The sequence below is a fragment of the Monodon monoceros genome, unplaced genomic scaffold (assembly GCF_005190385.1).
Source record: "Monodon monoceros isolate NGI ecotype Baffin Bay Population unplaced genomic scaffold, NGI_Narwhal_1 Super_Scaffold_13, whole genome shotgun sequence".
NCBI lineage: Eukaryota > Metazoa > Chordata > Mammalia > Artiodactyla > Monodontidae > Monodon > Monodon monoceros.
Window position 1 is genome coordinate 57,904,562 of NW_021703769.1, and position 26,484 is coordinate 57,931,045.

A 26,484-nucleotide genomic window follows, 5' to 3' on the forward strand; every position below is an offset into this window, starting at 1 on the left:
ATGCGTATTGCTAAGTGAAAGAAGCCAATCTGAAAAGGCTATGATTCCTGTATATATGTTTCCAACTCTGCATGCTTCCAACTGTATGACATTCTGGGAAAGGCAAAACTATGGAGGCAGTCAGATCAGTGGCTAGGGGCTAGTGGGGAGGGAGGGATGAATAGGCAACACATAGATTTTTAGGGCAGTGAAATTATTCTGTATGACGCTATGATGGTGGATACATGTCATTATACATTTGCCCAAACACACAGAATGAGGCAGTCCAGTGGTTAGGACTCAGGGCTTTCACTGCTGTGGCCCCGGGTTCAATCTCTGATTGTGGAACTAAGATCCCAAAAGCTGAGAGGCATGGCCAAAAAAATAAATAAAAATAAAGAAACACACACACAGAGAAATGTACAACTCCAGGAGTGAACGCTAACACCAACTATGGACTTTCGATGGTGATCAGATGTCAATGCAGGTTAATCAATTGTAACAAATGTAGGGGATGCTGCTGATGGGGAGGCTGTGCACGTGTGGGGACCGGGGATGTATGAAAACTCTGTACCTTCTGCTCAATTTTGCTATGAACTTAAAACTGCTCTAAAAAATAATTTAAAAGGGGGAAAAAAGGTATTTCAACGTGTGAACATTTTCCTAATACTGCAGAGAACAATCACAAAACAGTTAAATGCACTAGACTGTATACTTGGCCATGAACTTTTTTTTCCCTTCTTTCTTTAAATCTTTCCAAGCCTCAGATTCTTGTTTCTTTAAAATTCTTAAGACAAAAAAAAAAAAAAAAAAAAAACCTCCGGGTTTCTCTCTTTCATCGCCCTTGCTGGATCTACTTTCAATTCACTGGTGTGCCCATGAAAAACAGACAACTCATTATAAACATCTGAGTCATAAATGCAGGAGATAACTTTAATAGGATCCAAAATGCAAATCAGAATTCTGTTAGTAAAATTCCAACGTCTACACTTAACTCCTAAACAGAGATCTTTGAGCTCAAAATTCAGAGAAGGATTTTAATATCCCAAACACGAGAGGTTTGTTACTGGGGAGAAAACTGAGGCCAAATTGTGTGTGAGTATATGAAGCCACATTTATAAATAGTTCAGGGCCCAACAGAAGTGTTCTCGGTAGCAACTGGGAAGCCAGTTGTCCCAGAGAAAACATTTTCATGGGTAATGTTGTGGTCAGCCAGGAATCAGTCATGTGCTCAAAGTTGGCTTAAACAGATGCAAAAACTGAATTCTTTTTGATAACAAGGCACAAACCAACATTTGTATGTGTACAAGGCCTAGATGGACTAACAGTGTATAAGATGTACGGCCATTTTGGGTTTGAAATTGGTAAATATTCTTCTTTGAGGTCCAAGTAGATATAAAATAAAGCTCTTGCATTAATTGAATGTGATTCAGTGTTTGCAACAAACTCCAAAGTCCCCAACAAACAGGGGAAGAACAAAAGAGCCTTTTAATTTGTAAAAATATATGAATAAGCCCGTATTTCAATGAATAAACTAGAATATCTGACGAACACTTCATGCTCCAGGCATCTGATGTTATTTTTAAAGTTTCCCAATATATATATATATAGATATAGATATAGATATATATATATATGTATGTATGTATGTTACGGTCCTCGAAATAGGGCTCTTGTTTTGAAGACTCTGCATATGTAATTGATAACAGCTTGAGACCATTTATATGCCACCATCTGAGCAAAACTGCTAAATATGCATGGCCTTCAATTTTGTCAAATGCAAGAAAAACACATGCTCAGGATCGGCTGAGTGGCAATTTTTTAAGACCAGAAGTTAGGGTTTAAATGACAAAGTCGCACCAAGGTGGCATGATTTTCCGGCACCTTCCAAAATGAAGCTTTATCACCAGGTAGGAAAAGAGGATGACATTCATATTCCCGGCGAGTTACAATGCCCTCCTTCTAGCATCTCACATCTACCCGGATCAATTAACAAAGCATGTTTTGTTCGGAGCATGAATGAGGACGGCTTTCTTCTGTGCATTTTATTAAAACTTGAAAGCTATGGCTTGCTGCCACTGACGACGCCTATTGGGTTCCAACAGCCTAATGTTCAAATATGACTCGCTAGCTATCCACCCAACTCAACATCGGTCATCTTGACATCGGGGGATATTCAGCAAGTCTGTAGTTTTTATCATGAAGGATTTTCTACTGTTATGGAACAAATAAAGGGTTCTTTGTACCAACGGCTGGAAACACAACATGAGACCTTTCTTCACACCGTAAGAATTGATGAATAGTTCACAGAGTGAACAAAAGACTTTATTTTTGAAAAGCAGATAACACCAAAGTACTATGTAGTATCCATAGTCATTGCAAAAATAATTACTGGAACTTCCGAAACATCAAATGAATAAGCTGAATCAATGGGTTATGACTATAATTTTGAACCAATATACAGATTTTCGATCAAGGCCTAGGCTTGATTTCTACATAATATTATTCACATGCATTCCCTGTGCCTATTTAGTATCAAAATGGGGACTCTTGAAAGTCGAGCCCGGCTTTGTCTTGATTTCAAAGATGACACAGCAGCGCACAGAGAACTCTGGCTTGCTGCTTCAGTCCTAGAAATCATGTCTTCAGATGTTATACAACAAATTGATTTCTGAAAAATAAAATCCAGACTTCAGATGCCTTTGAAACAGTCAGGTCCCCACACTTTTCAGCACCATGATACTCAGACGTGCTCAAACACGCTTTCCTTCGTCTTTCCAAATATCCACCAGGAACCCAAAAGGGGACCCGCTTTAAGAGTTCCATTATGGAGGTCTTTAGGAACAACACTAAACCCAAGTAAAGGCAGTAGATGAAATTATCCCCGTTACTTTTTCTGTTAAGGAGAAAAAAAAAAAAAAAGTGAGAGTGCATTGGCAAATGGGAGAATGATACCAGTCATACATATGGTTAGGGAAAACAGTTCTATAAATCCCTCCTTTCAAAATTATGTTCAAAGGTGTTTAAGACCAAAAGGAGGTCACAAAAACTGTTAATACAAACAATTCCTCTACCAAAAAAAAAGCTCTTTGTGGAAAGTGGCTGAGGATCTCGTCCAAAGAAGGCAGATCAGTGGAAAGATCCAGCCTTCTATTCCTAGCCTGCGTTTATGACCTCATGGCTATGTGTCTGATGGGTGTGAATAACCCCTCCCTGTACTTAAAAACGAATTAAGAAATTAAAGTGAATTTGTGTGCTATTTAAAGGCCTGCAGTTACAGAATCTGAGAGCCAAGCCCTTAGACTGTAAGGCAAGATTTTTGTCATCAGAAGTGGAAACAGATGGCTAGGACGGTAGGCACTAAAGGTTGGTTCAGCCGTACTAGGGCCAGAACAGTTTAAAAACTAAGGCAATCTGGGGCTTCTCAGTTTGAGACCACCAAGAGAAAGGCCCACTGAGGCCAAAAAATCACCAGAAGATACTCAGGACAATGGTCACAGCTGGATGGGATGACTTGGGGTCACAGACGGGGAGGCAGGAAACCCTTGAACCAGCACTCAAGGAGAATGTCTTTGCATGTCCTGTGCACAACACCAAGCAGCAATTTCTGGGGTTTGGAGGTGTGTTATTTTTGCGATATTTTCCCCCCAAAAGAAGACACGAAGGTGGAGACCCTGGAGAGATGAGACCACCAAAATGGAGCCTTCACCAGGGGTGGGGCTGGGTGAGAGTCGGAAAGGCCTTCCTGCAGCACACGGCTCCCTTCAGGTCTGGCTGAGTCCTACAAACGCTTGTAGGTGCCCAGGAGAGCTTTGCAGTTGGGACAGTAGTGGTCCACATCCTGCAGGGCGTCCACACAGAAAGGGATGAAGCAGCAGCCCGCGATGCACCTAGAACAAAAAAGGCCACACGTGGAGAGCGTTACAGACTGTAGTCGTTTGGATGACAGCCGCCAACAAGATATGTCGGAGTCTTAATCCCTGGAACCTATAAATGTGACCTTATTTGGAAAAAGGGTCTTTGCAGATGTAATTAAGGATCCCAAGATGGGATCTTCCTGGATTATGAGGGTGGGCTCCTTAAACTCCAAGACAGGGATCCTGATAAGAAGAGAAAAGGACACACAGAAATACAGAGAGGGACAAAGCCCACGTAAAGACAGAGGCAGAGACTGCAGTGATGCACCACAGCCAAAGAACACCGGGACTACCAGAAGCTAGAAGAGACAAGGAAGGATTCTGCCCTTAGAGCTTTTGGAAGGAGCATGGCATCTTGATTTTGAACTTCCGGCTTCTAGAATGGTGAGAGAATAAATTCCTATTGTTTTAAGCCACCAGGTTTGTGGTAATTTGTTATGGCAGCCCTGGGGAACTAAGACCCCAGCCATTGCCAAGGCTGCTCCCGCAGACAGACTGCTCTGCGTGTATTATCAAGTCTTGGGACACTTAGGCATCTTTCAAAGTGTTAGATTGGAATCGGTGAATTTCTTTTGTAAAGGGCCACAGAGTATGTATTTCAGGCTACATGGGTCTTGTTCTGTCACTGGAGCATGAAAGCAGCCACAGATAATCTGTAAATAAAGGGCGTGACCTGTTCCAATAGAACTTAAAATAGGCTGGATTTGGCCCCGGGGCTGTAGTTTGCTGACTCCTGTCTTGGACTGACCACTTTTCCATACAGACAGCCTGCTTCTCACAGCAACAATCATATAAATTTCCACAAATCACGTCTCTTAACCTACATAATCCATCATCAGCGCGGGCAAGCAGGACCTCCATACAGCCTGAGGTGCAAGAAGAAACATATTTGGTCTTTGGTTCTCGGCACAGAGCTCCAAAACCCGTGGAACGTCCTGAGTGACCGGAGTGTCTTCTGTTACTCACAAAGAGCCCGTTTCAATCACACCTGAGTTTATTCTAGTGAGGTGACTAGGGTGGGTCCCTAGACAGGCTTGGGATGGGCTGGTCACCAGAAAGACCAAGTGACTAGAGGGCTGGAACTTTCAACCTCAACTACAGACCTCTGGGGTGGAATGGGGGGATGACGATTGGGTTATAAAAACACTTGAACAGCTAATTTGGAGAGATTCTGGGTTGGTGAATCCGGCATTTATGTGCCGGAAGGGTGGTGTACCCCAACTCCAAGGGGACAGAAGCCCCTGCACTCAGGACCTATCTGGATCTCGCCCTGTTACCTCCTCACCTAGCTGTCCATCTGTCTGTCTCCTGTATGATAAACCCGTAAATGTAAGTAAAGTGCCATGCTGAGTTCTGTGAGCCATTCATTCTAGCATATGATCAAACCCGAAGAGGGGACAGCAGGACCCCTGATCGGTCAGAAGTTCAGGGGACCTACAACTTGTGCCTGGCATCTGAAGTGGGGGGCAGTCTGTGGGACTGACCCCTTAAGCTGTGGGGTCTGCAACTCCAGGTAGTGTCAGAGCTGAACTGAAACACTGACACGCAGCTGGTGCTGGAGGCTTGGCCAGTGTCAGAAAACACCCCACAGCCTTACAACCAAAGTCTGCCAAAAAACATAGTTTAAAAAAAAAAAAAAAAAATCAACATTTTACCGGAAGACACTGATTTATATAAAGCAGAATCAGGAAATATCCTGAAGAGAAGACTATCTCATGAATGGAATTTCCTATTGCCTAAGCTTACCTGAGTTCAAATAAGGGCAGCCAGTGCATTTAGAGATCATCCTATCCTCCCGCCCGACAAGTGCGGGCATGGCTGCAAGAGGCGATGCACACACAGCCACCTACTCTATCCTCAACACCCCCGGAGGTGGGCGTTAGTACAACCCAGTTTACAGATGAGGAAACTGGAGCACAGAGAGGTGAAGTCACTTGCCCAGAGCCACACAGCTGTGAGAGGCAGGATCTGAACACACAGTACTGCATTTAAGGAAGAAAAGAAGAACGGATAGAAAAAGCTGCCTCAATTTGAAAGCGAGAGGCCAATATTCGATAAAAGTTTCCATTTTGTCCTTCCCTGATTTCAAAGACAAAAGTTCGTTTTAACAGGAAAGTCCAAAGGACGATGAGTTTTTATGTAATGTTTTCTGTCTCCTTTCTTCCCCTCTGAATGCAAGTCCTCAAGAAAGTTAATTAAGCTCTCAGGGGCTTTGAGCCTCTCTTCAAAATTAGGAAGAGAACCATGATTCCCCCTCCACCTAAGTCATGAGCAGATAATGAGGAAAGAGCCAGGCAAGGGCCTCTGAAAAGAAACCCACAAACACGGTTGCCTTCGAGGAAGAAAATGGAGCACTTATGGTTTTCTGAGTGACTTGCATGGCCAGGAATAAGGAGGCTGCCTTTATCTGTTTGGGAAAAAAAAAGTTAAATGGTGCTTCCTCAACTTTCTCCCAGAACAGAAAGTATTATCTCTTTCAACATAATACCCTTGGTGCAGACATAAATTTATTTACACATTCTCCTTGTGTAGGCAACAGAAAACTACTGGGGGTCCTAAAAGGATAAGAAATTTTGAAGAGATGACTATAAAATATTTTAATGTACAGATTGTTTAAAGCTTCTCTTAGAGTCAAGCAAACATTATTAATTAGGTCATGAAATTCTACAAAAAGAAATCCCCAAGGGTATCGCTGTACACAGATACAAATGGCTGCTATGCTTGTCCCTACACGCAGGGAGTGGTCTGAGAAGAAAGGATGGGACAGCGGCTTCCAGGGGCTGATATGCTCGAGGGCAGTGGTTCTTAACTGGGCACGATTTCTGGTTATGACAACGGGGGCAGGGGAGCTCCTGGCATCTAGTGGGTAGAGACCAGGGATGCTGCTCAACATCCTACAGGGCACAGGACAGGCCCCCACAACACAGAAGTAGGTGCTGAGGCTGAGAAATCCTACAAGAGAGGAATTCGGGAGAGCCCGGGGTCTGAGTGGACCTCAGACTTACCCCAACAGGCACAGGCTCCCGCAGGAGAGCCAGGTGAGGGCGCCGGCATTATAGGACAGCTGAGTCACGATCATCTTGTTGCAGGAAGGACAACACATCTGGACCGGGCGGTCGAAAAAGGAGATGGGCTGCTGCACGTAGACTGTCTGCACAGCAACTGATGGAAGGAACAGAACAAACCGGCCAATCAGTAAATGAGGAAGACATTCATTAAATGCAAAACAGTAGAGGCAGGATCTCGACAGATATTTGCTCACCCATGTTCAGGAGAGCACTGTTCACAAGAGCCCAGAGGTGGAAGCAACCCAGCGTCCATTCATAAATGAATGGATGAACAAAATGTGGTCCATCCATGCAACGGGTTATTAGTCAGCCTTAAAAAGGAAGGAAATTCTGACACATCTTATAACATGGATGGACCTTAAGGGCATCAGGCTAAGTGAAACAAGCCAGTCACAAAAAGACAAATACTGTTGATTCCACAGATAGGAGGCACCTAGAGTAGTTGAATTCATAGAGATAAAAAGTAGAATGGTGGGTGCCAGGGGCTTGGGAGAGAGGAGTGAAGGGGAGTTGCCATTTAATGGGTATAGAGTTTGTTTTGTATAATGTAAGAGATGGAAGGTGGTAATGATTGCCCAAAAATGTGAACGTACTTAATGCCACTGAACTGTACGCTGAGAAATGCTTAAGGTAATCAATCTTATGTTATGTGTTATTTTACCACAATAAAAAAAAATTGGGGATGGGTGAGGAGGGAGAAAAATGACAAAAAGGGAAGAAAACAGTGGCAGATTTCCAGAATTACCACTTGAGGGGCTCTGGAAACCTCCACACACGAGATGGGGGAAAGGACTGTGTGTTTCTGGAGGAGATTTGGCCCAGCTCCACCAGGCTTTCAAACTCAACTGTCTCTGGACTCAAGTGCGGAGCTTATTAAGAATGCACATTCCCTGGTCCTGCCCTCAAGACCGTCTGATTCGGCAAGTCTGGGGCAGGGTCCCCAAACTGCTTTTTAAGCTCTTGAGTGGTTCTACAAAGGTGGTCTGCAGATGGTAATTTCAGAAACAGTGATGTGATGGGTTTTAGCCTCAATTTTCTTCATCCATAGATGAGTGGTTGCCGGGGCTGGGGGGATGGAGGGTGACGGGGGTTTCTTTCTGGGGTGATGGAAATGTTCTGGAATTAGTGCTGACGGTTGCACAGCTCTGTGAATATGCTAAAACCACTGAATCGTATACTTTAAAAGAGTGAACTTTATGGTATGGGAATTCTATCTCAATAAAGCTGTTTTTTAAAAAAATGGAATAATAAGGGTTGTCGCTAGGATTAAATGGGACAAAGGCAGTAAAGAACCTCACCCCGTGCCTGGTACAGAGTGAATCCTCCATAAACAAGCCTGCATTTCACACGGTCTCCTTAGCAAACTCCAATGCCCAGTAATAAGGCTGGTGTTTACCAAGCCAGGGGATACTGGCCCAGTTCTTTACAAGTCGGGGGACCATACTGATACACGCAGTGGGTATATGAAATCATGCTAAAAAGAGAAAACTATGTGAAAAACACGCGCGGACATCCACAAGCATTAGAAGAGCACCTAGGGTGATGGAAATCACAAAGCCCTCAGAGCTTAGCACATTCTTTTGGTTTTCGGCAAAGTTGTTTAAGCTCGTAGTTCTGTCAAAGTGACTTTTTTCTGTTTTTATGTTATTGAGATGCCATTTCTGTGATCTATGTATTAGGAGACATGAACTGTTACCCAGAGCTAACCAGACAATATTCCCAGAAAGACCTAGAAAGCACCCCCACCCCCGCCCCCTGCAGAAGAGCAGCATCAAAGCATAATTCAGCACTTACACGTAAATTTTAATAAGGGTTATTTGGGGTACAAGAATGAGTTATTTATTGATCAGAGTGTGATCTAAAAGAGTCTGAAGTCGTTATCTTGCCCTCTTCCATCTCAAGGAGTCAAAGTCACTTGAGCACAATGACAACAATAGTTCACATTCATCCAATGATTACTCATGGAACCTTACTTAATCTTAACAGCCGCCGGTTGTAGGTACTCGATGGGCCCCATTTTACAGATGGGGAAACCGAGGCACAAGGAGGCTGGTGAACCCAGGCAGTCTGTCTCACGGGTGCGCTCTCTGAGCTGCCTGTAATACTGAATCAGCTACATACCTGGGTGCAGACGGGCAGCAGGAAGTACCAAAGGGCAAGGACATGAAGAAGTTGCTGGAGGGCAGGGGAGCCACTTGCACTAATGTTGGGCTGGGGGTGGGTTTCAGCTCACCCATCCCTCACTCACGGCTGCATCCTCTCCCTCTCCTACTCCAGCCCTGGCCTCGGGGCAGGGGTTCTCCCGCCAAGCCTCAGCAGGAAGGGCAGGAGCCCCCAAAAGCAAACTCCCACTCCCAAATTTCTCTGGGACGGTTTGTTGTGCCTCTGTGATAAGCACCAGAGGCTCAGTTTACAGTGGACGTGGGAAAGTTCATAAACTGTGCTTTATTATGGAAAAGCCAAAGCCTCACTGACAGGGAACCCAAGACTAGATGTGAAATTTCAGGACACGGGGGAAAGTTGGACTGACTGGCACTTTGCTTAGACTCTGGGGCACAGTCACTACGGCCACTCTCCGGAGTCCCAGGGCTGAGGGCCAAGGAGAGGTAAGGGGGCCCGGGAGGCCGTACGTACTTGCATTGGCATTGGGGACGGGCACTGGCTGGGTGTAGTACCCAGGCGGATTCATGCCCTTCCCATCTGGGCCCGTCATGAGCCCCGTGGCCGGCCCAGGCATGGGTGCTGGAGGTGTGGGGTAGTAACTGTTAACAGAAACTGTCTCTTCATAGGATGGGGGCGCAGTTGGCACCGAGGAAGGTCCAGCAGCCGCCTGGTAGGATCCTGGAGCAGACATTTTACCTAAAGCAAAACCAGAAGACACCAGATCAGAAATTCAATTGACAGGGGCCTCCCTGGTGGCGCAATGGTTAAGAATCCACCTGCCAATGCAGGGGACACGGGTTCGAGCCCTGGTCCAGGAAGATCCCACATGCCGCGGAGCAACTAAGCCTGTGTGCCACAACTACTGAGCCTGTGCTCTAGAGCCCGTGCTCCGCAACAAGAGAAGCTACCGCAGTGAGAAGCCTGCGCACCGCAACGAAGAGTAGCCCTGGCTCGCCGCAACTAGAGAAAGCCCGTGTGCAGCAACAAAGACCCAATGCAGCCAAAAATAAATAAATTAACTAATTAAAAAAAAATTCAATTGACATCTCCCCATCTCTCTTTTCCACTCTCAATCCTTTTTTTTTTTAACATCTTTATTGGAGTATAATTGCTTTAAAATGTTGTGTTAGTTTCTGCTGTACAACAAAGTGAATCAGCTATACTTATATATATATCCCCATATACCCCCCCCCCCTTGAGCCTCCCTCCCACCCTCCCTATCCCACCCCTCTAGGTCGTCACAAAGCATCGAGCTGATCTCTCTGTGCTACGCGGCTGCTTCCCACTAGCCATCCATTTTACATTTGGTAGTGTATATATGTCAATGCTACTCTCTCACTTCGTCCCAGCTTCCCCTCCCCCTCCTGTGACCTCAAGTCCGTTCTCTACGTCTGCATCTTTATTCCTGACCTGCCACAAGTTTCATCAGTACTGTTTTTTTAGATTCCATATATGTGCATTAGCATCTGGTATTTGTTTTTCTCTTTCTGATTTACTTCACTCTGTACGACTGACTCTAGGTCCATCCACCTCATTACAAATAACTCAATTTCGTTCTTTTTTTTAATGGCTGAGTAATATTCCATTGTATATACGTGCCACATCTTCTTTATCCATTTATCTGTCAATGGACATTTAGGTTGCTTCCATGTCCTGGCTATTGTAAATAGTGCTGCAATGAACATTGTGGTGCATGTATCTTTTTGAATTTCTTTCATTTTCTAACTGACAATTAGGAAATGACCTGTGTCCAGTCTTGTCCAAAAGCCAGAAACGGAGTTAACGTCATCCCTTCCAGACCCAAGAATGAGAACCTTAACAAGAGATTCCCTACATAAAGGTAAAAGGTAGGGGGACATCCCTGGCGGTTCAGTGGTTAAGACCTCAAGCTTCCACTAGAGGTTCAATCCCTGATTGGAGAACTAAGATCCCACATGCTGAGTCAAGTGGCCAAAAGAAAACAAAGGATTGCCTTGGGTATTGCTCACCCTTTGCATTTCCATTTAAAAAAAAAAGAAAGAAGGTAGATGATGACAAGAGAAAATTACCCAAATCCCCTGGGCAAACATCCGCCAAATGTGAACATAAATTTTTTCACACTTGAAACCATCACCCAACCAAGACCTATCTTTCATATCTAGTGTTTTTTCTTTTCTTTTCTTTCCTCCTTTTTTAATCTTTTTTTAAAAAATTAACCGCTGCAGTTTTTACTAACAGTGTTTCAAGTGACCGGAAAAGACAAAGGCCTTCAAAAGCCAACCACAAACTATGGCAAATACTAAGCAAAACAAGCCAGAGGCCAAGAAACCCACACGGTGAATGCCATGTACCCGAAGTCCAGAAGCAGGAAAAGGAATCTTGGGGGTGTAAGTTAAGAAAACGGTTACTCTTGGGAGGGGAAGGAGAGTCTGGAAGAGGCTGGTGGGTGAGGGTGTCTAGTCATGTTCTCTTCATCTGGGGGTGGTTACACAGGAATGTCCACTTTGTGAAAATTCGAGTTGTACAATTAAGTTATGTGCCCTTTTCTGTATATATGCTATAGTTTTTAAAAAGTAAACACACACAGGGACACACAAACCAACCAGTTCTCGTTTTGAAAAGTGAGAATCAGAGCAGCCAGGCACATATTTCCTTTTGTGAGGGCAAAGAACCGTTTTTTTTTTTCCCTGCAGAACGGATGCCCGCCTAGAATTACATGGCCTGGACCCAGGGTGTGTTCCTGTCTGCGGTCCCATGCTCGGCAGCCCCCGGGCAGCTGGAGAAGGACACAGTGCCGTCCTTTGTCTGCTTCTGTTTTTCCAACGGGGCAGGGCTAACGCTGCATTAGAAGATCCATTCAAACCTGTCTCAGGAGAAACGGAGCAGGGAGCTCTGAGGGCAGCGAGCCACAGTCCAGGGGCTTGGCCGGGCCTGTGCTGCTTCCCACGCACCATGCCTCCTCTTCTAGATCCCGTGGGAAGCAGAATCGATTCATTCTGCTGCGGGGAGAAGGGGAGAATCCTTCAAGGACGCTCTGCCTTTCAGCCCAGCCCGAAAGAGGAGATTTCTCTGGGGGAAGAGATGAAAGGGCTTTCAAAGTGGAAAGAGAGGCATGGGAAAATGACCATGCATAAAACAAAATCCATAAATAAAGCCAGATAGGTTGGAGCTGGGTTCTAGAAAATTGTGGAAGTCCTATGGAGATGTTTAGATCTCATTCTATAAGCCTGGGGCTGTCCAAGGGAAACTTTCCAGAAGGATGGAAATGGTCTCTATGTGGGCTGTTCAATATGGTCGTCAGCAACCACACCACACTGCCAAACACTTGAAATGCGTCCGAAGAACTGAATTGTTAAATTATATTTATTTAAATTGAAAATCGAATACAGGGAATTCCCTGACGGTCCAAGTGGTTAGCACTCTGTGCTTTCACCACTGAGGGCCCGGGTTCAATCCCTGGTTGGGGAACTAAGATCCCACAAGAAAAAAAAAAAAAAAAACGAAAGAAAGAAAGAAAGAAAGAAAATCAAATACACAGTTCATTTACTGGAACATTTTTATGTAAGTCTGGGACTCCTGGGGTATGTGAATCTACTTTCTCAACAGCAAATTTAAGGAACTCTGAATTGAGATCAAATGTTTTTGATAAAATTTTAGCATCCAATTTGGGATATGATGTCAACGTAAAATACACCTTGGATTTCAAAACTTTTTAAATGTTAACGTGAAACACCTCGTTCATAATTTTTATATCGACTCTAGATTGAAATGATAATACTTTAGATAGCCAGAGTTAATATGTTGTTCCATTTCATTTCACTTGTTTCTTTTTACTTTTTAAAATGTGGTTACTAAACAATTTTAAATTGCCTATGTGGCTCGCTTTCTGGTTCTATGGGACAGGAACCATGGAAGGTTACAGAGAAAAGGAAAGGTCCAACCCTAGACAGGGTAGATGAAGCAGAAGGTCTGGAAAGGAAACAAGAAGCAAAGCTCGGAAGGCCCTGTGTGTGGGTGGAAGGCCCAGGGTTGGGGGGAGTCTACAGTGGGGGGTTGACCCCAGAACATCTTTGTGAAAACAGGCTCAGGGTTTAAAACAGACTGACTGTGAAAAGTGGTTAAGGTATATAACTGTGTCAATTTCCTCTCACCCACAGGAACAGAAATGCAGAAGTAGGAGGGAAGACGGGCCACAAACATCGGCCCCAGGATGCCTCTCTACCAGGCTCACCTCCAACGCTGGCTGCTGTCCCCTCCCGGCTTGCCCCAGACCTCCCCACATCCGTGCACTGGGCTGGAAGAGACTTCAGCTGGGGGAAACACGGCTGCCTCGTGCTCCCGGGTATTTTACATCCGTGCAGAACGTCAAGGACTCACTGTCCCTTCCTGTCTCAGGAAAGGCAGACCCAGAGCTGCCAACACGATTTATTATGAAAACTGAGTCATATAAAAAAACCCACAAGAGCAGAAAGCACCATGCGTCCAGAAAGCCTAAAATAGCACAGTTTGCTGTGGTTGCAAACAGAGTGCTTCGGGAGGGGAAACAGAAGGTCTTGGGGTGCCCCAAATTCTGCAAATAGTTCAGGTCAAACCATTGCTTCTCTTCTCCAAAAGGGAAGAACCTCAGAGATTGAATTGTGCTGCTGAGAGCGATCACACAGGTGTTAGGAAGCTGGGGGGAGGTGGGGTTCTTGCCAAGACATCTAAAGGAAGGAAGGGCCTGAGCTTCTGGTTCTGGAAATTAATGTCTACCCACCCCTGCCCCTGTTTTAATTGACCATCATCATCTTTCTTGTGGTCACATCCTATTTTCTGGAACTTCAGGACACTCTCTCTCGGGAACATTGCTTTTGGATCAAACAGACACATAAACACACTCATAATTCTGAAAAGAACAAGAGCAACAGTCTAGAATGGTTTAAGGAAAGGAAGGAAGGAAGGAAGAAGGAAGGGAGAGAGGGAGAGAGGGAGGGAGGGAGGGAGGGAGGGAGGGAGGGAAAGAAAACATATAACCAGCTGCTTTGAAAGCTTTCTAAATAAATTCCACAGCTTGCCTTCCCCCAGGCCCCAGGCCAGGAAATGCCACTTCAGTCAATCCCATTTCCCTCCCTCTCTTTTTTCTTTTCTCTCCCCACCCCCATTTCTTTTTAATTTGGTTTCCCCCAGGGGCAGGAGGCCCACCTAGCCAGCCACTAAGCCGCCCTTCCAGAAAGGATTTGCTCAACTGGCCTCCACACTCCCCTCCTCACCTCCACAATGTGAAATTCTTAAGGGCAGACACACATGTGGACACAGACACACTCCACTGTCAGCAGAGAACCCTGCATCCCTCCAGAGCCGCCGCCTGTGTGCTGAGGCACTAGCACAATTCCATCTAATACTTGTGACCCGTTTTTCTGGGACAAACTGGAAACCACAGGAAAGTGTCTTTTAGTTTAACAAAACAGAAAAGCCAGTTTTGCCACGTAAAAGCACAGCCTTGAAAATCCTTTGGTGGCCCTGGGTGGCTGGGGTGCAGCCTCTGCAGAACCCAGGTTGCCACAGTTACGGGGAGCTTTGTGGGGGGAAATAAAGGAACAAACAAGGGGGTCTCCCTCCTCCCTCCCCAGTTGTTTAACTTTCTTATTAAGTCCCTGAGAGTGGCTTTTCTCGACTGTCTATTGAAAAGGACACATTGAAGGCGATTCTCCACCCACCTTCCACCTGCCCCCGCAGGAATCGAGGAAATGTTAAGGGCTGGAGATTTCTGTTTCCACCACCTCATAATGACTCTTATTAGCTCCTTCCAAATGCAGAGAGAGGCACTCCAAACCCCTTTTTTTAAATATGGAAAATTTGACCAGGGCTGACCTCACGGGCATGTGACCCGTGTAGGCCCACGGGGCCCTACACGCAGAAGGGCCCCCCAAGCTCCGTTGAATGCTGCCGCCATCTTGAAATTCCAAATACTTCTCGAACCAGAGGTCCTGCCTTTCCACGCTGCACTGGGGCCAAACGTTAGGTAGCCAAATCGTGACCATTGGTTACAGAAAAGGAAAATGAGGCATTTCTGATGCATGAAGAGATGCATTCCTGATGCAAGAAGAACAAGGGTGGGCTTCCCTGGTGGCACAGTGGTTAAGAATCTGCCTGCCAATGCAGGGGACACGGGTTCAATCCCTGGTCCAGGAAGATCTCACATGCCGCGGAGCAACTAAGCCCATGCGCCACAACTACTGAGCCAGAGCTCTAGAGTCCACGAGCCACAACTACTGAAGCCCACGTGCCGCAACTACTAAAGCCTGTGCGTCTAGAGCCTGTGCTCCGCAACAAGTGAAGCCACAGCAATGAGAAGCCAGCGCACCGCAACAGAGTAGCCCCCGCTCGCCGCAACTAGAGAAAGCCCACATGCAGCAACGAAGACCCAACACAGCCAATCAATCAATCAATCAGTAAAGAACTGAATAAAAAAGAACCAGGCTTGGACTTGGAAGTTGGCCCATGACCAGCTGCATGATCCTGGGCCCCAACTCTCTCATCCGTAAATATGCCAATTGGAAGTTTGGGGTCCCTAGCTGAAAACATCCCTTGTTCTGAGACAACGATTCGCTGGGTGAAAGATATTCTCTTAAATGGGCAGTGAGGGCTACACGGATATTTATTCCTGGACAGGCCTACGGGAATGAGTCTGGGAGTAGCTCATTCACTGAACTGAGTATAAAACAGGATTTCCCAATCTTGTTTTCATTACAGCCACCTCCCTCCCTCCCCTCCTACCCCTGGCCCCCAAGGAAAAAAATTAAATTATATTTAAATTCAATTAATTAACTTGAATATAATTTAATTTCTACCTAACAAGACAAATTAAACACTAAGAAATAAGATTTTGTTGGGCAGGGTTGAGTTTTGGAGGGCCACACATCACTGTAATATTTCAGATTTTTTTCACCTCTCCCCTCCCCCAAGAACCAATTTTCATTCCCTTGGATCCCCAGTGAGAACTCACTGTTTGGTAAGAGGTAGTTGGGCCCAATGAGTTCCGCCAATCACCCACATTTGTTCATTGAGTATTTCTAAATTATGACTCCTCCTTTCTTGGTGTCATAAACGCAATTGTCCGAACTCAGTTTTTAACCTTTTACGGAGCAAGTCCTAGGATCCCTTACATCTGCATGTTCTTTTCCAGGCATGCCCAGCCCTCTCGAAACTTAATCACATGAGCCACAAGGGAGGGAGGTGGACAGGGGTAGGGTGATCAGACGGAGGGACACTTCCTTCTGTTGTACTGGGGCCAAGCAGGGCTGGGCTGGCATCCACTTCCTCCTGCACCCACCACTCCTCTGGGTCTTGAATCTGCTGGGTTGTCACTCCAGGAAGAAAGTAAAGGGTGCTCAGGGGTTCAAAGACTGTTTACACCTTATTTTGGCATCTCAGAGTTCAGAGGTCCTGGCCTGATCAGAATCTACTACTCATCTCGCAACTGCTACTCCGCACCCCAACCCAGATTCACAACTGCATTAAGATGAACCGTAACGGGCTCTCAACTTTACCGCAGCGGGCCCTGTAATTCACGCCCTTACATGCATCATCCCATGTCATTCCCACACCACTGAGTCAGAAATTATTGTTGTCATCAACCCGATTCACAGGTGAAAAAACTGGGGCCCAGAGAGGTTGAGCGGCTTATCCAAATTTACACAGATGGAGTGGTTTGAACCCATGCCCCTCAGACTCTGGAGCTCTTTAGAACTCATCAAAATACCTCCCAGGCTGGGAGATCCAGACACAATCAGCAACTCGTTTTGCACACTTTGCCACCCCCCCCCCCAATGAAACGTGAAAGGAAAAATCAATTCTCAGTGGAAGCAACATATCTGAGCCCGAGGAGACAGGTCACCCCCTTTCTCTCTGCCTTCCTAACACCCGTGAAGATGCATATACACAGACTTTCACATGACACACCCAAGACAAGATTTAAAAAACTACCTGCCCATTATGGACTCCAACTAATTTTGTCATGAGGACTTTGCAGTTCAAAACGATCTACTTCTTTAATGAGAATCAGGGGTCCAGGAGGTCAGTGATCAGCCAAAGTTAGATATCCACAGAGCAATTCCTGCTCATCTGGGGGACACAAGCAACGAAGGGGAGATCTCAGAACTTCTGAGATGCCACATTTACTTCAAGCAGCAGTGGGAGGCTGGGATATCTCTGCCACCTGCTGCAGCTCCCAGGGAAGAAAAGGCAAAAGCCCATGCCAACCGAGTCTCAGAGCAGGCTTTTTAATATCGCTGTTGAAAGACTGTCGCAAAAAGCCCTCAAAATCCTGGAGAGAAGCCACGCCGGTGGGCGCAGTGATCTTCGCGCCTTGCGCTGAGATTAATGAATTGATCCTGAAACCTCGAGACACAGGAAAAAACTCCAAGTCACCTGCAGCAACAGATTTGTTCCTAAAAAAACTCAGCCTAAACAGTCTTAGAATTCCCGGAAACACCCCGGTGGAGCTGCTATTCCGGGCCCTCACACAAGCTCTGGGAGTCATCGTATTCGGTCTGAGCCTGCACCACTGTTCACTGGATAACTTGGGGTCCCAGCCTGGCAGCGTTTGCCTGGAATCCTAAATTCAGAGGCAGGGGGCTGACTTCCGGGAAGCCTAGAGATGGCTGGCCGACCAGCTCGATCACTGATACAGCGGTTCCAAAACATCGCTGGGATGAACCTCGAAAACATGATCCTAAGTGAGAGAAGCCAGACGCGAAATCATTGTATGATTCCATCCATTTATACGAAATGTCCAGGATAGGTAAATCCAGAGACAGAAAACCAATTAATGGTGCAGGAGCTGGGGGTGGGGAGGGGAGGGTACTGGGAGGAAACAGGTACAGGGTTTCTTTTTAGGGTGATGAAAATGTTCTGGAACTGGATGGAGGTGATGGTTGCAAAACACTATGAATGTACTACTTGCCACTGAACTGTACACTTTCAAATGGTGAATTTTATGTTTGGTGAATGTTACCTTAGTAAAAAGAAAAAAAGAAAGATAAAAGCAGTGCTAGAAATCTTTTATCTATCGTCTCCATGTCACAAGCCAAGGCCTGCAATTTGAGTCTCCAAATCCACCACTAGCCTTAGTTCAATGCATTCAGTGGCCCGTTTACCTAAAATTGAGACCACTGGGGCCTTTCTGACACCGGCCAACGTGTCCCCGACTAAGGTGACCTAAGGTCCTGAGTTGCCTGGGATGGAGGGGGTTCCCAGGACACGTTGAACCCCTAACTCCCCACCCTGCCTCTCACTTCACCTCCCACCACAGTTGCAAATTGATGTGTCTGCAGCCTGGCTTGGATGTCCCCAAACATGCCCCAAGCATGCTCTTTCCTCTTTGCCCCCTGTCTCCTTCCTTCCCTATGGGTTTGCAAATTCCTCTCACCCATCATATCCCTGCTTGGCTGCCACCTTCTCCAAGAGGTGATCTCTGGCTTTCCCAGAGGAGAACTAATTCCTCCCGAACCTCTCTCTACACAGTGCAGAAATCAAGGGTGCAGGGTCTGGAGCCAGACAGCCTGTGGTCGTATCAAAGTTACCCTGGGCATGACTTTGGTGCCTCAGTTTTCCCATCTGTAAAATAAGCACACTGGCAGCTTCTTCCTCATGAGGCTCTTGGGAGGATTAAACGAATCCACTTGCGAAAAGGACCCAGAGCAACGAGAGACACATATGCCCTCAGCACGTGCTAGCTGTCATTAACATATGTTTCTCTGCTGTACTTGTCACAGGGCACCTTTCTCGTCTAAGACGTCTTCCTAACCAGTCTGTGGGCCCTTTAAGGGCAGGGATTGAAATTATTAAAATCTGCATCCCTAGCACCTAGAACTAAGCTCAAAACATCATGGGTGCTTCATAGGGTAACCCACTGTCCCAGTTCGCCCAGGAAAGAGGGATTTTCCCGGATACAGGATTTTTGGTACCTAAATTGGGGAAGTCCCTGGCAAAGACCAAGACAATTTGGTCACCCCGATATTTCCACAAATGTTTGGAGAAAATGATACCTATGTGTAAAAAGGACACCAAGACCCATCTTGGATGGCATCAAGATTTGGAAGCAGACATAAATGGGAGGGTCTTACCCTAAGAGCCTCAACTTAGAATCTGACAAAAATGAAGGTTTTTTTTAATAGGAAGACGTTACTAACAACAGGTCTCAATAACAGATGGCCTCGCAGTTCAGCTCAAGGTAACATGAGGGTTTGGCCAAATATGCTCCAGAACTGGAATCACTTAATTGGTCTGGAATCCTTTGTTTCCTCCAGAATTCCCTGGGGAGAATGGTATTTCTCAGCAGGGCACCCTGTGATGTCCAGGCAGAAGGTCAAGGTGTGGGTGGAGGGACTTCCCTGGTGGTGCAGTGGTTAAGAATCCACCTGCCAATGCAGGGGATACGGGTTTGAGCCCTGGTCCGGGAAGATCCCACGTGCCATGGAGCAACTAAGCCCATGTGCCACAACTACTGAGCCTGTGCTCTAGAGCCTGCGAGCCACAACTACTGAGCCCGCGAGCCACTACTGAAGCCCGCGCACCTAGAGCCCGTGCTCCGCAACAAGAGAAGCCACCACAATGAGAAGACCGCGCACTGCAACGAAGAGTAGCCCCCGCTCGCCGCAACTAGAGAAAGCCCACGCGCAGCAATGAAGGCCCAACATAGCCAAAAATAAATAAATAAATAAGTTAATTAATTAATTAAAGAAAAAAAGAAAGAAGGGCTCTCCTCACACCCTTTGGAAAAAAAAAAAAAGATGTGGGTGGAAAGAACTTGAAAAGGGAAGTGTGGAGTCAAGTAAACACAAAGAAGACAAAATCAGAGACAAAAAAAAGCCACAGTCTCTAAACTTCAAGATCGGTTCATTTTTACTCTTTGATGCAAGTTTCTGAGGCTGCTCATCCCCGGGCTCTGCAGAAGGCGCCCCTGAATTTTGCCGACAACCACTGCTGGTTCTTGTTGGGGTTTCAGAAGAGAGCGAGAAGGAGGTGCTTCCTGCGGCTGCACCATCCGTCCAAGATCTGAACTTATGAGCAGGCTCCTCGCTGCCACCAGCCCAAACTCAGTAACACCTGTCACTCCATGTTCATCACCTGGTCCTTGGCATGGCTCTGAAGCCACTTGTTCTACATGGATGGTGTGTCAACCATTCTCCAAAAATGACAATCTTTTTTCATGGGTGTCAAGAAAACTCAGAGGCTCTAACAAGCTTCTACCCCAAGATGCCATAAGCATCAGTAACTGCTGCTGACACGCGTGGACAGGAAGGGGGGGGGACGGAGTTCACACCTTCGCAGCATCTCCACCCACAGTGCTTACCTACAACCAGCACGGATGGAAGGGGGACTCTTGGCAGATGAGGGGCTTGAGGAGTCTCAGGTGACTTTTTTCTCCCCACTCCCAATCCTTTCTGGTGAAATGACCGACAGGCAGGCAGGGTCCAAAAGCAAAGGAGGAGGAGGACAGATAGGTAATGCCCGATGCTGAGAATTCTCCTTGGGCAATTGTACAAGACACATGGGCTTCACAGGCGACTCTGATCAGGAACTGACCTGGTGGAGCAGCAAGGCCATGGCCACTGAGCTCAGAAATGTTACAGGTGGGATGTCTCTGCCTGGTACCCAAGATACGGTTGCATGTGGGGTCTTCAGAAACACCTGTGTGTGTTGCCTGTCATTTACAAGCATGGGCGGGCACCACCCACCTCTCAGGGGTCAGTAGGAATGACGTGGACCACGACCTGGCCTGCTGAATACCCAACAGTGATTTGGAGAAAAGAGAAGACATGGAAGAATGTGAGCAGATGGGGCACAGAGAGGGGAACAAAAAAGACCCAAAGAAAATTAAGACGATAGGATTTTAAGGTAGGTTGAATGTTTAACAGCAGTAACTGGGACCAAACTTCCTTGGTTCAAATCCCAACTCTGCCATGTCTAGGCTGTGTGAACTTGGGTGAGTTGCTTCATTTCTCTGTGCCTTGGTCTCCTCATCTGGAAAATGGGCTAACAATCGTACCCACACCTTCACAGTGTTGCAAGTTGGATGTGCCCAGAACACTGGGCACGTGGGTCACTACGAAAGCATTAGTTCTAATTACTTACAGGGAAGCAGAGTAAAATCCGGGGAGGGGGTCACTTGCCCTCAGTGACACAAGAGGTCTCACTGCCAGGAGGCAGGAGGACCCAAGCACAGACCCCATCACACCACGCACGTGCCCCTGTTCTGAGGCCTCTACCTTCACGCCTTTACTTGTTTGTCCAAACCCCCTACAGTCTGACCCTCCCAGCCCCACCTGCAGTGCATAGACAGAATAATGCCCCTTAAAGCTGTCCACACCCTAATCCCTAGAACGTGTCTTAAATGGCAAAAGGGACTCTACAGCTGTCATGAAGTTAAGGCCCTTGAGATGAGGAGATGATCCAGGTGGGCCTGAGGCAACCACAAGGGTCCTTAGAATAGGGAAGCAGGAGGGCCTGAAAGAGAGAAGAGGCCCACTGGCTTTGAAATTGGCCCATGGAGCCATGAACCAAGACATGCAGGCGGATGCTGGATGGATTCCGGCCTAGAGCCTCGAGGAGGAATGCAGCACCTTGAGTGTCACCCATTTTGGACTTCTGAGCTCCAGACTGTAGGATAATAAATGTGTTATTTCAGCTACTAGGCTTGTAATTTGTTACAGCAGCCAGAGCAAACGAACCTGCCCCCTCCTAGCTAGGTTGCCCAATCCCCCTCTGGCCCTGCAGACTCCCAAGGGGGCTCTCCCCCTCCCATGGTGGGTGCCCCCCATCAGAGACCTGAGCCCCTCAACCTCCCACCCCAGCTCCCAGGCATCTGTCTACCCACCCTCGGTACTGAAGGAGCCCTTCTCTGGTTCAAACTCCACTTAAAGCCCACAAGCGTGGCCACCCCGCCACACCCCACCACGTCCGGGGGACTTTGCTCCAACAGTGACCCCTCCTGCCAACCCTGCCCTCTCAGCTGGCTTCTCTCCTGATCTCTAGGCTGGTTCAAATCTTTCCTTATTAAAAGGTAAAAACCAGGGCTTCCCTGGTGGCGCAGTGGTTGAGATGCAGGGGACACGGGTTCGTGCCCCGGTCCGGGAAGATCCCACATGCCGCGGAGCGGCTAGGCCCGTGAGCCATGGCCGCTGAGCCTGTGCGTCCGGAGCCTGTGCTCCGCAACGGGAGAGGCCACAACAGTGAGAGGCCCACGTACCGCAAAAAAAAAAGTGAAAAAAAGGTAAAAACCAAAACCCCCTCTCTTCCCTCAGCCTGGGTCCTCAGCCCCTCTGGCTCCCTGCTTCTCTTCCGTGTCCACGGATTCACCCCTGACCACCAGCCTCCTTCCTCCCTTGGCCATGACCCCTCCAAGCCCACTTCCCGTTTCCTGTCCTCTTCTCCCAAGGCTGCTGGCATCTCCTCTGGAAGGACTGCCTCACTGGCCTGGCCCTGCACCTCTACCTTCAGGGGCTGTGCCTCCCCGTCAGCCCGTCCACAGCAGGTCCCCGGGGACTCGGGGGTCTGCACGCAATGCCCACGGTCCCCCGAACTCCTCAACCCCACACCCATCATGCTGACCACGACCCACCCCTGGACAGCTCCCCCCCACCCCACCCCACCCCGGCCAAGCCAGTCTTCATACAGAAAGATGCTTGTCTCTCTCTAAAGCAGGGAGACGCAGTTAAAGCGACTCAGAGACAGATGGTCAAGCTTAATATCATCAGTGAGGAGTCATGTGGACATCACGTACCTGCTGATCTGACGGAGTGAAAAGGGCACTCTGGCTTGGTGGTCCTGCTCCCCAAAACCCCTGACCCCAGGCTCATCACAAGAAAACCTCAGACAAACCGAAATTGGGCGACTTTCTACAGGGGACCAGGCCAGAACTCAAAACAGCCAAGGTCATGGAAAAAGGAAAGCTTGAGAAACTGTCACAGACCAAAGGAGAATGACAGGTGACAACCGAACAAAAGGTAGGATCCTGGATTGGACCCTGGAATGGAATCCACTGGAAAAACTGGTGACACTCAAAAAGTCTGGAGCTTGGTTAACAGGAAGTTACCAATGTCAGTTTCTTAGTTGTGGCGAATACACCCTGATGATGTAAGATGCTAACAGTAGGGGAGGCTGGATGGAGCATATGGCACTTCTGCACCAGCTCTGCAACTTCTCTGTATATCTAAAACTATTCTAAAATGAAAGGTTTGATAGAGATAACAAACTTATGGTTAACAAAGGGGGAAGGTGGGGAGGGATAAATTAGGAGTTTGGGATTAGCAGGTACACACTAATATACACAAAATAGATAAATAACAAGGACCTACTGTATAGCACAGGGACCTATATTCAATATCCTGTAATAAACCATAATGAAAAAGAATATGTATATATATGTATAACTGAATCACTTTGTCACAGGCCAGAAACTAACACATTGTAAATCAATTATACATCAATTAAATAAATAAATTAATTAAATGAAAGGGCTGTGTTTAAAAAAATCCACAACTGATACCCAGATCTTTTTCACCCATCATTAGATTTGCCATTTTCACCCTGGCAAAGAGCAGAATGTTTGATTGTACACAGAGCTGGCCTGGACGTGGTTGAACAGGCCTCTCTCCCAGAGCCGGTAGGAAGGTAACCTGAGTCTCACACAACACAAGCATCTACCAAAATTTAACATGCATGAGTCCTTTAACCTAGCAATTCCTCCTCTGGGAATCTGTATCAGAGCCGACCCCATGCCTGGGTGCAGTGACAAAATGACGAGCACACAAGGGTGCTCACTGCAATGTTGCCAGAAACCACCTAATTGTCCATCAGCAGAGGCCTGGGTAGACCAGTTATGGCGCATCCACACAAGGGAATAGTATGCAACCATCAAGAAAGAATGAGGGGGCTTCCCTGGTGGCACAGTGGTTAAGAATCCACCTGCCAATGCAGGGGACGCAGGTTCGAGCCCTAGTCCAGGAAGATCCCACATGCCGCGGAGCAGCTAAGCCCGTGTGCCACAACTACTGAGCCCGCGTGCCCAAGAGCCCGTGCTCCACAACAGGAGAAGCCACCACAATGAGAAGCCCGCGCACCACAACGAAGGGTAGCCCCAGCTCACCGCAACTAGAGAGAGCCCGCGCGCAGCAGCGAAGACCCAACGCAGCCACAAAAAAGACAGAATGAGGAAGTTTATGTGCAGAAACGCAGTTATCTCCGAGATGTATCAGTGCATGACAAAAGCCCAAATGGTGTTTATTGTCATAGGCCATCATTTGGGTACAACGAAGAAGGATATATGTATTTCTTTGTAAAATATGCATAAAATGCCTCCAAATGGATACACAAGAAACTGATAACTGGGAATTCCCTGGCGGTCCAGTGGTTAGAACTCAGCGCTTTCACTGCTGCATGATGTGGCCAAAAGGAAGAAAAAAAAAAGAAAAGAAGAAAAAAAGAAACAAAGAAACTGGTAACAGTGGTTGCCTGTAAGCAGAGGGGGGAGGTGCACTGGGGGATGCAGCCAGATGAATGCTTTTCACTCTTATACCCTAAGTTGATCTTTTGTATATTGAGCCATAGCAAGATTACAAAATCAAAAAATTAAATTAAGAAAAAATTAATAAGTTAAACATATTTATAACTTTAAAAATTTACAGTTCTATAATCTATAATTCATTTATATTAATTATGATGTATTTATAATAAAATAAGTTTTAAAATTAATGAAATTAAAAATAAAATACATTAAACCTTTTATTTTAATAAATTTATTTTATTTATTTATTTATTTTTGGCGGCATTGGGTCTTCGTTGCTGTGCACAGGCTTTCTCTTGTTGTGGCGAGCGGGGGCTACTCTTCATCGCGGTGCGTGCGCTTCTCATGGCGGTGGCTTCTCTTGCTGTGGAGCACAGGCTCTAGGTGCGCGGGCTTCAGTAGTTGTGGCACGCAGGCTCAGTCGTTGTGGCTCACGGGCTCTAGAACACAGCCTCAGTAGTTGTGGTGCACGGGCTTAGTTGCTCTGCAACTGGCATGTGGGATCTTCCTGGACCAGGGCTCAAACCCATGTCCCCTGCATTGGCAGGTGGATTCTTAACCACTGCGCCACCAAAGAAGCCCCAAAACTTCTTTTTTTTTTTAATGGGGAAAAAGAGCCTCTTCTGCAAACCCATATTTGCCCTCCCCAGGTTGGTCTCTCTTGTCCTCCCACCTCTGGGTGAAATGACGTTACCATTAAAGTTACTGATTACTTCTCTTTGGTGAAAAGATGTGCACTCCACCGTTTCTGCTATATCAGCCCCAAATCTGTACTAACAACATCCTATTGGCCAAAATAAAATTCTTCTCTTCACATTTTACACTATGATCCATTTTTCAGGCGGGAGGTTCTGAAGGCTGATGGCGGATGTGGGATTGGGGAGGCATGGACCCTCCCTCACTGGGCTTAAGGAACCCATTTAGGGAGGCAAAGTTAACCAACATGGGGAGATATGGGAGCAAACGCAAAGGGGAAACTGAGCCCAGATTCTAAGGCAAGTGGAGGGTCTAAGACAAGAGAAGGACACAGGCGAGGGCAGAACAGGAGGTGGGTGAACAGTGTGGCAGAAGACACAGAGGCAGGCACACCTGTGTCCTGTGGGGGCGTGAGCAGTGGTTGGCCAGGAGGGTGGGGTCGGGTTACAGGAGCACTTTCTACATCAAGAGCCTGGCCCTGGGACTTCCCTGGCGGTCCAGTGGTTAAGACTCCGCGCTTCCCACTGCAAGGGGAGCAGGTCCTATCCCTGGTCGAGGAACTAAGATCCCGAATGCCGCACAGCACGGCCAAGAAAAAAAAAAACAAAGAGTCTGTCCCAGGTGAGGTGGGGACCAGGCTACCAGGCTGGACCTTCTGGGGAGGGACCCCCACGCAGGTTCTGTTTCATTAACCAGCAGCCCAAAAGCGACTTGAAAAGCCCCCCAAAGTTTTCAACCCCTGCCAGGGAGAATTCAGATTCTAAAAATAAGCCTCATAACCTAGAATACCAGGAGAAAGCAACCACAGCAGAAGCCATCCAACAACTCCCCATCAGTATAAACACACATCAAAGGCCCAAAGACCCGTAGCCAAGGGGTCCTCTCCCCAGATCACGTCTCAACACAACAAAAACTCCAGTCTCATAACTTTTGGCGTTGCTTCATTCTGATCGAGGCCCCTTTTTCAATATCTCTCCCCTGAAAATCTCTTAACCATTTTCTAAAATGATCCCCTATTATTTCTCTCTGCCTTCTTAAAGTCAAGAAAGAAAGGAAGAGAGAGAGAAAGAGAGGGAGGGAAGGAGGATAGGAAGGAAGGAAGGAAGGAAGGAAGGAAGGAAGGAAGGAAGGAAGG

At 46.9% G+C, this 26,484-nt stretch overlaps 1 protein-coding gene across 5 annotated transcripts in view; it reads right to left on the bottom strand.

Moving 5' to 3' along the window:
• Positions 1 to 2,271: 2,271 nt before the first annotated feature.
• LITAF (lipopolysaccharide induced TNF factor) overlaps positions 2,272 to 26,484 on the bottom strand; it is a 110,796-nt gene continuing 86,583 nt past the window's right edge. For all 5 annotated transcript variants that reach the window (XM_029219668.1, XM_029219665.1, XM_029219666.1 and 2 more), the window contains 3 exons: positions 9,599 to 9,823; positions 6,902 to 7,058; positions 2,272 to 3,869 (listed from right to left, as the gene is read on the bottom strand). In XM_029219668.1, coding sequence (XP_029075501.1) covers positions 3,761 to 3,869; positions 6,902 to 7,058; positions 9,599 to 9,818 — 486 coding nt within the window. In that variant the 5' untranslated portion in view covers positions 9,819 to 9,823 and the 3' untranslated portion in view covers positions 2,272 to 3,760. The remainder of the gene's footprint in view (positions 3,870 to 6,901; positions 7,059 to 9,598; positions 9,824 to 26,484) is intronic.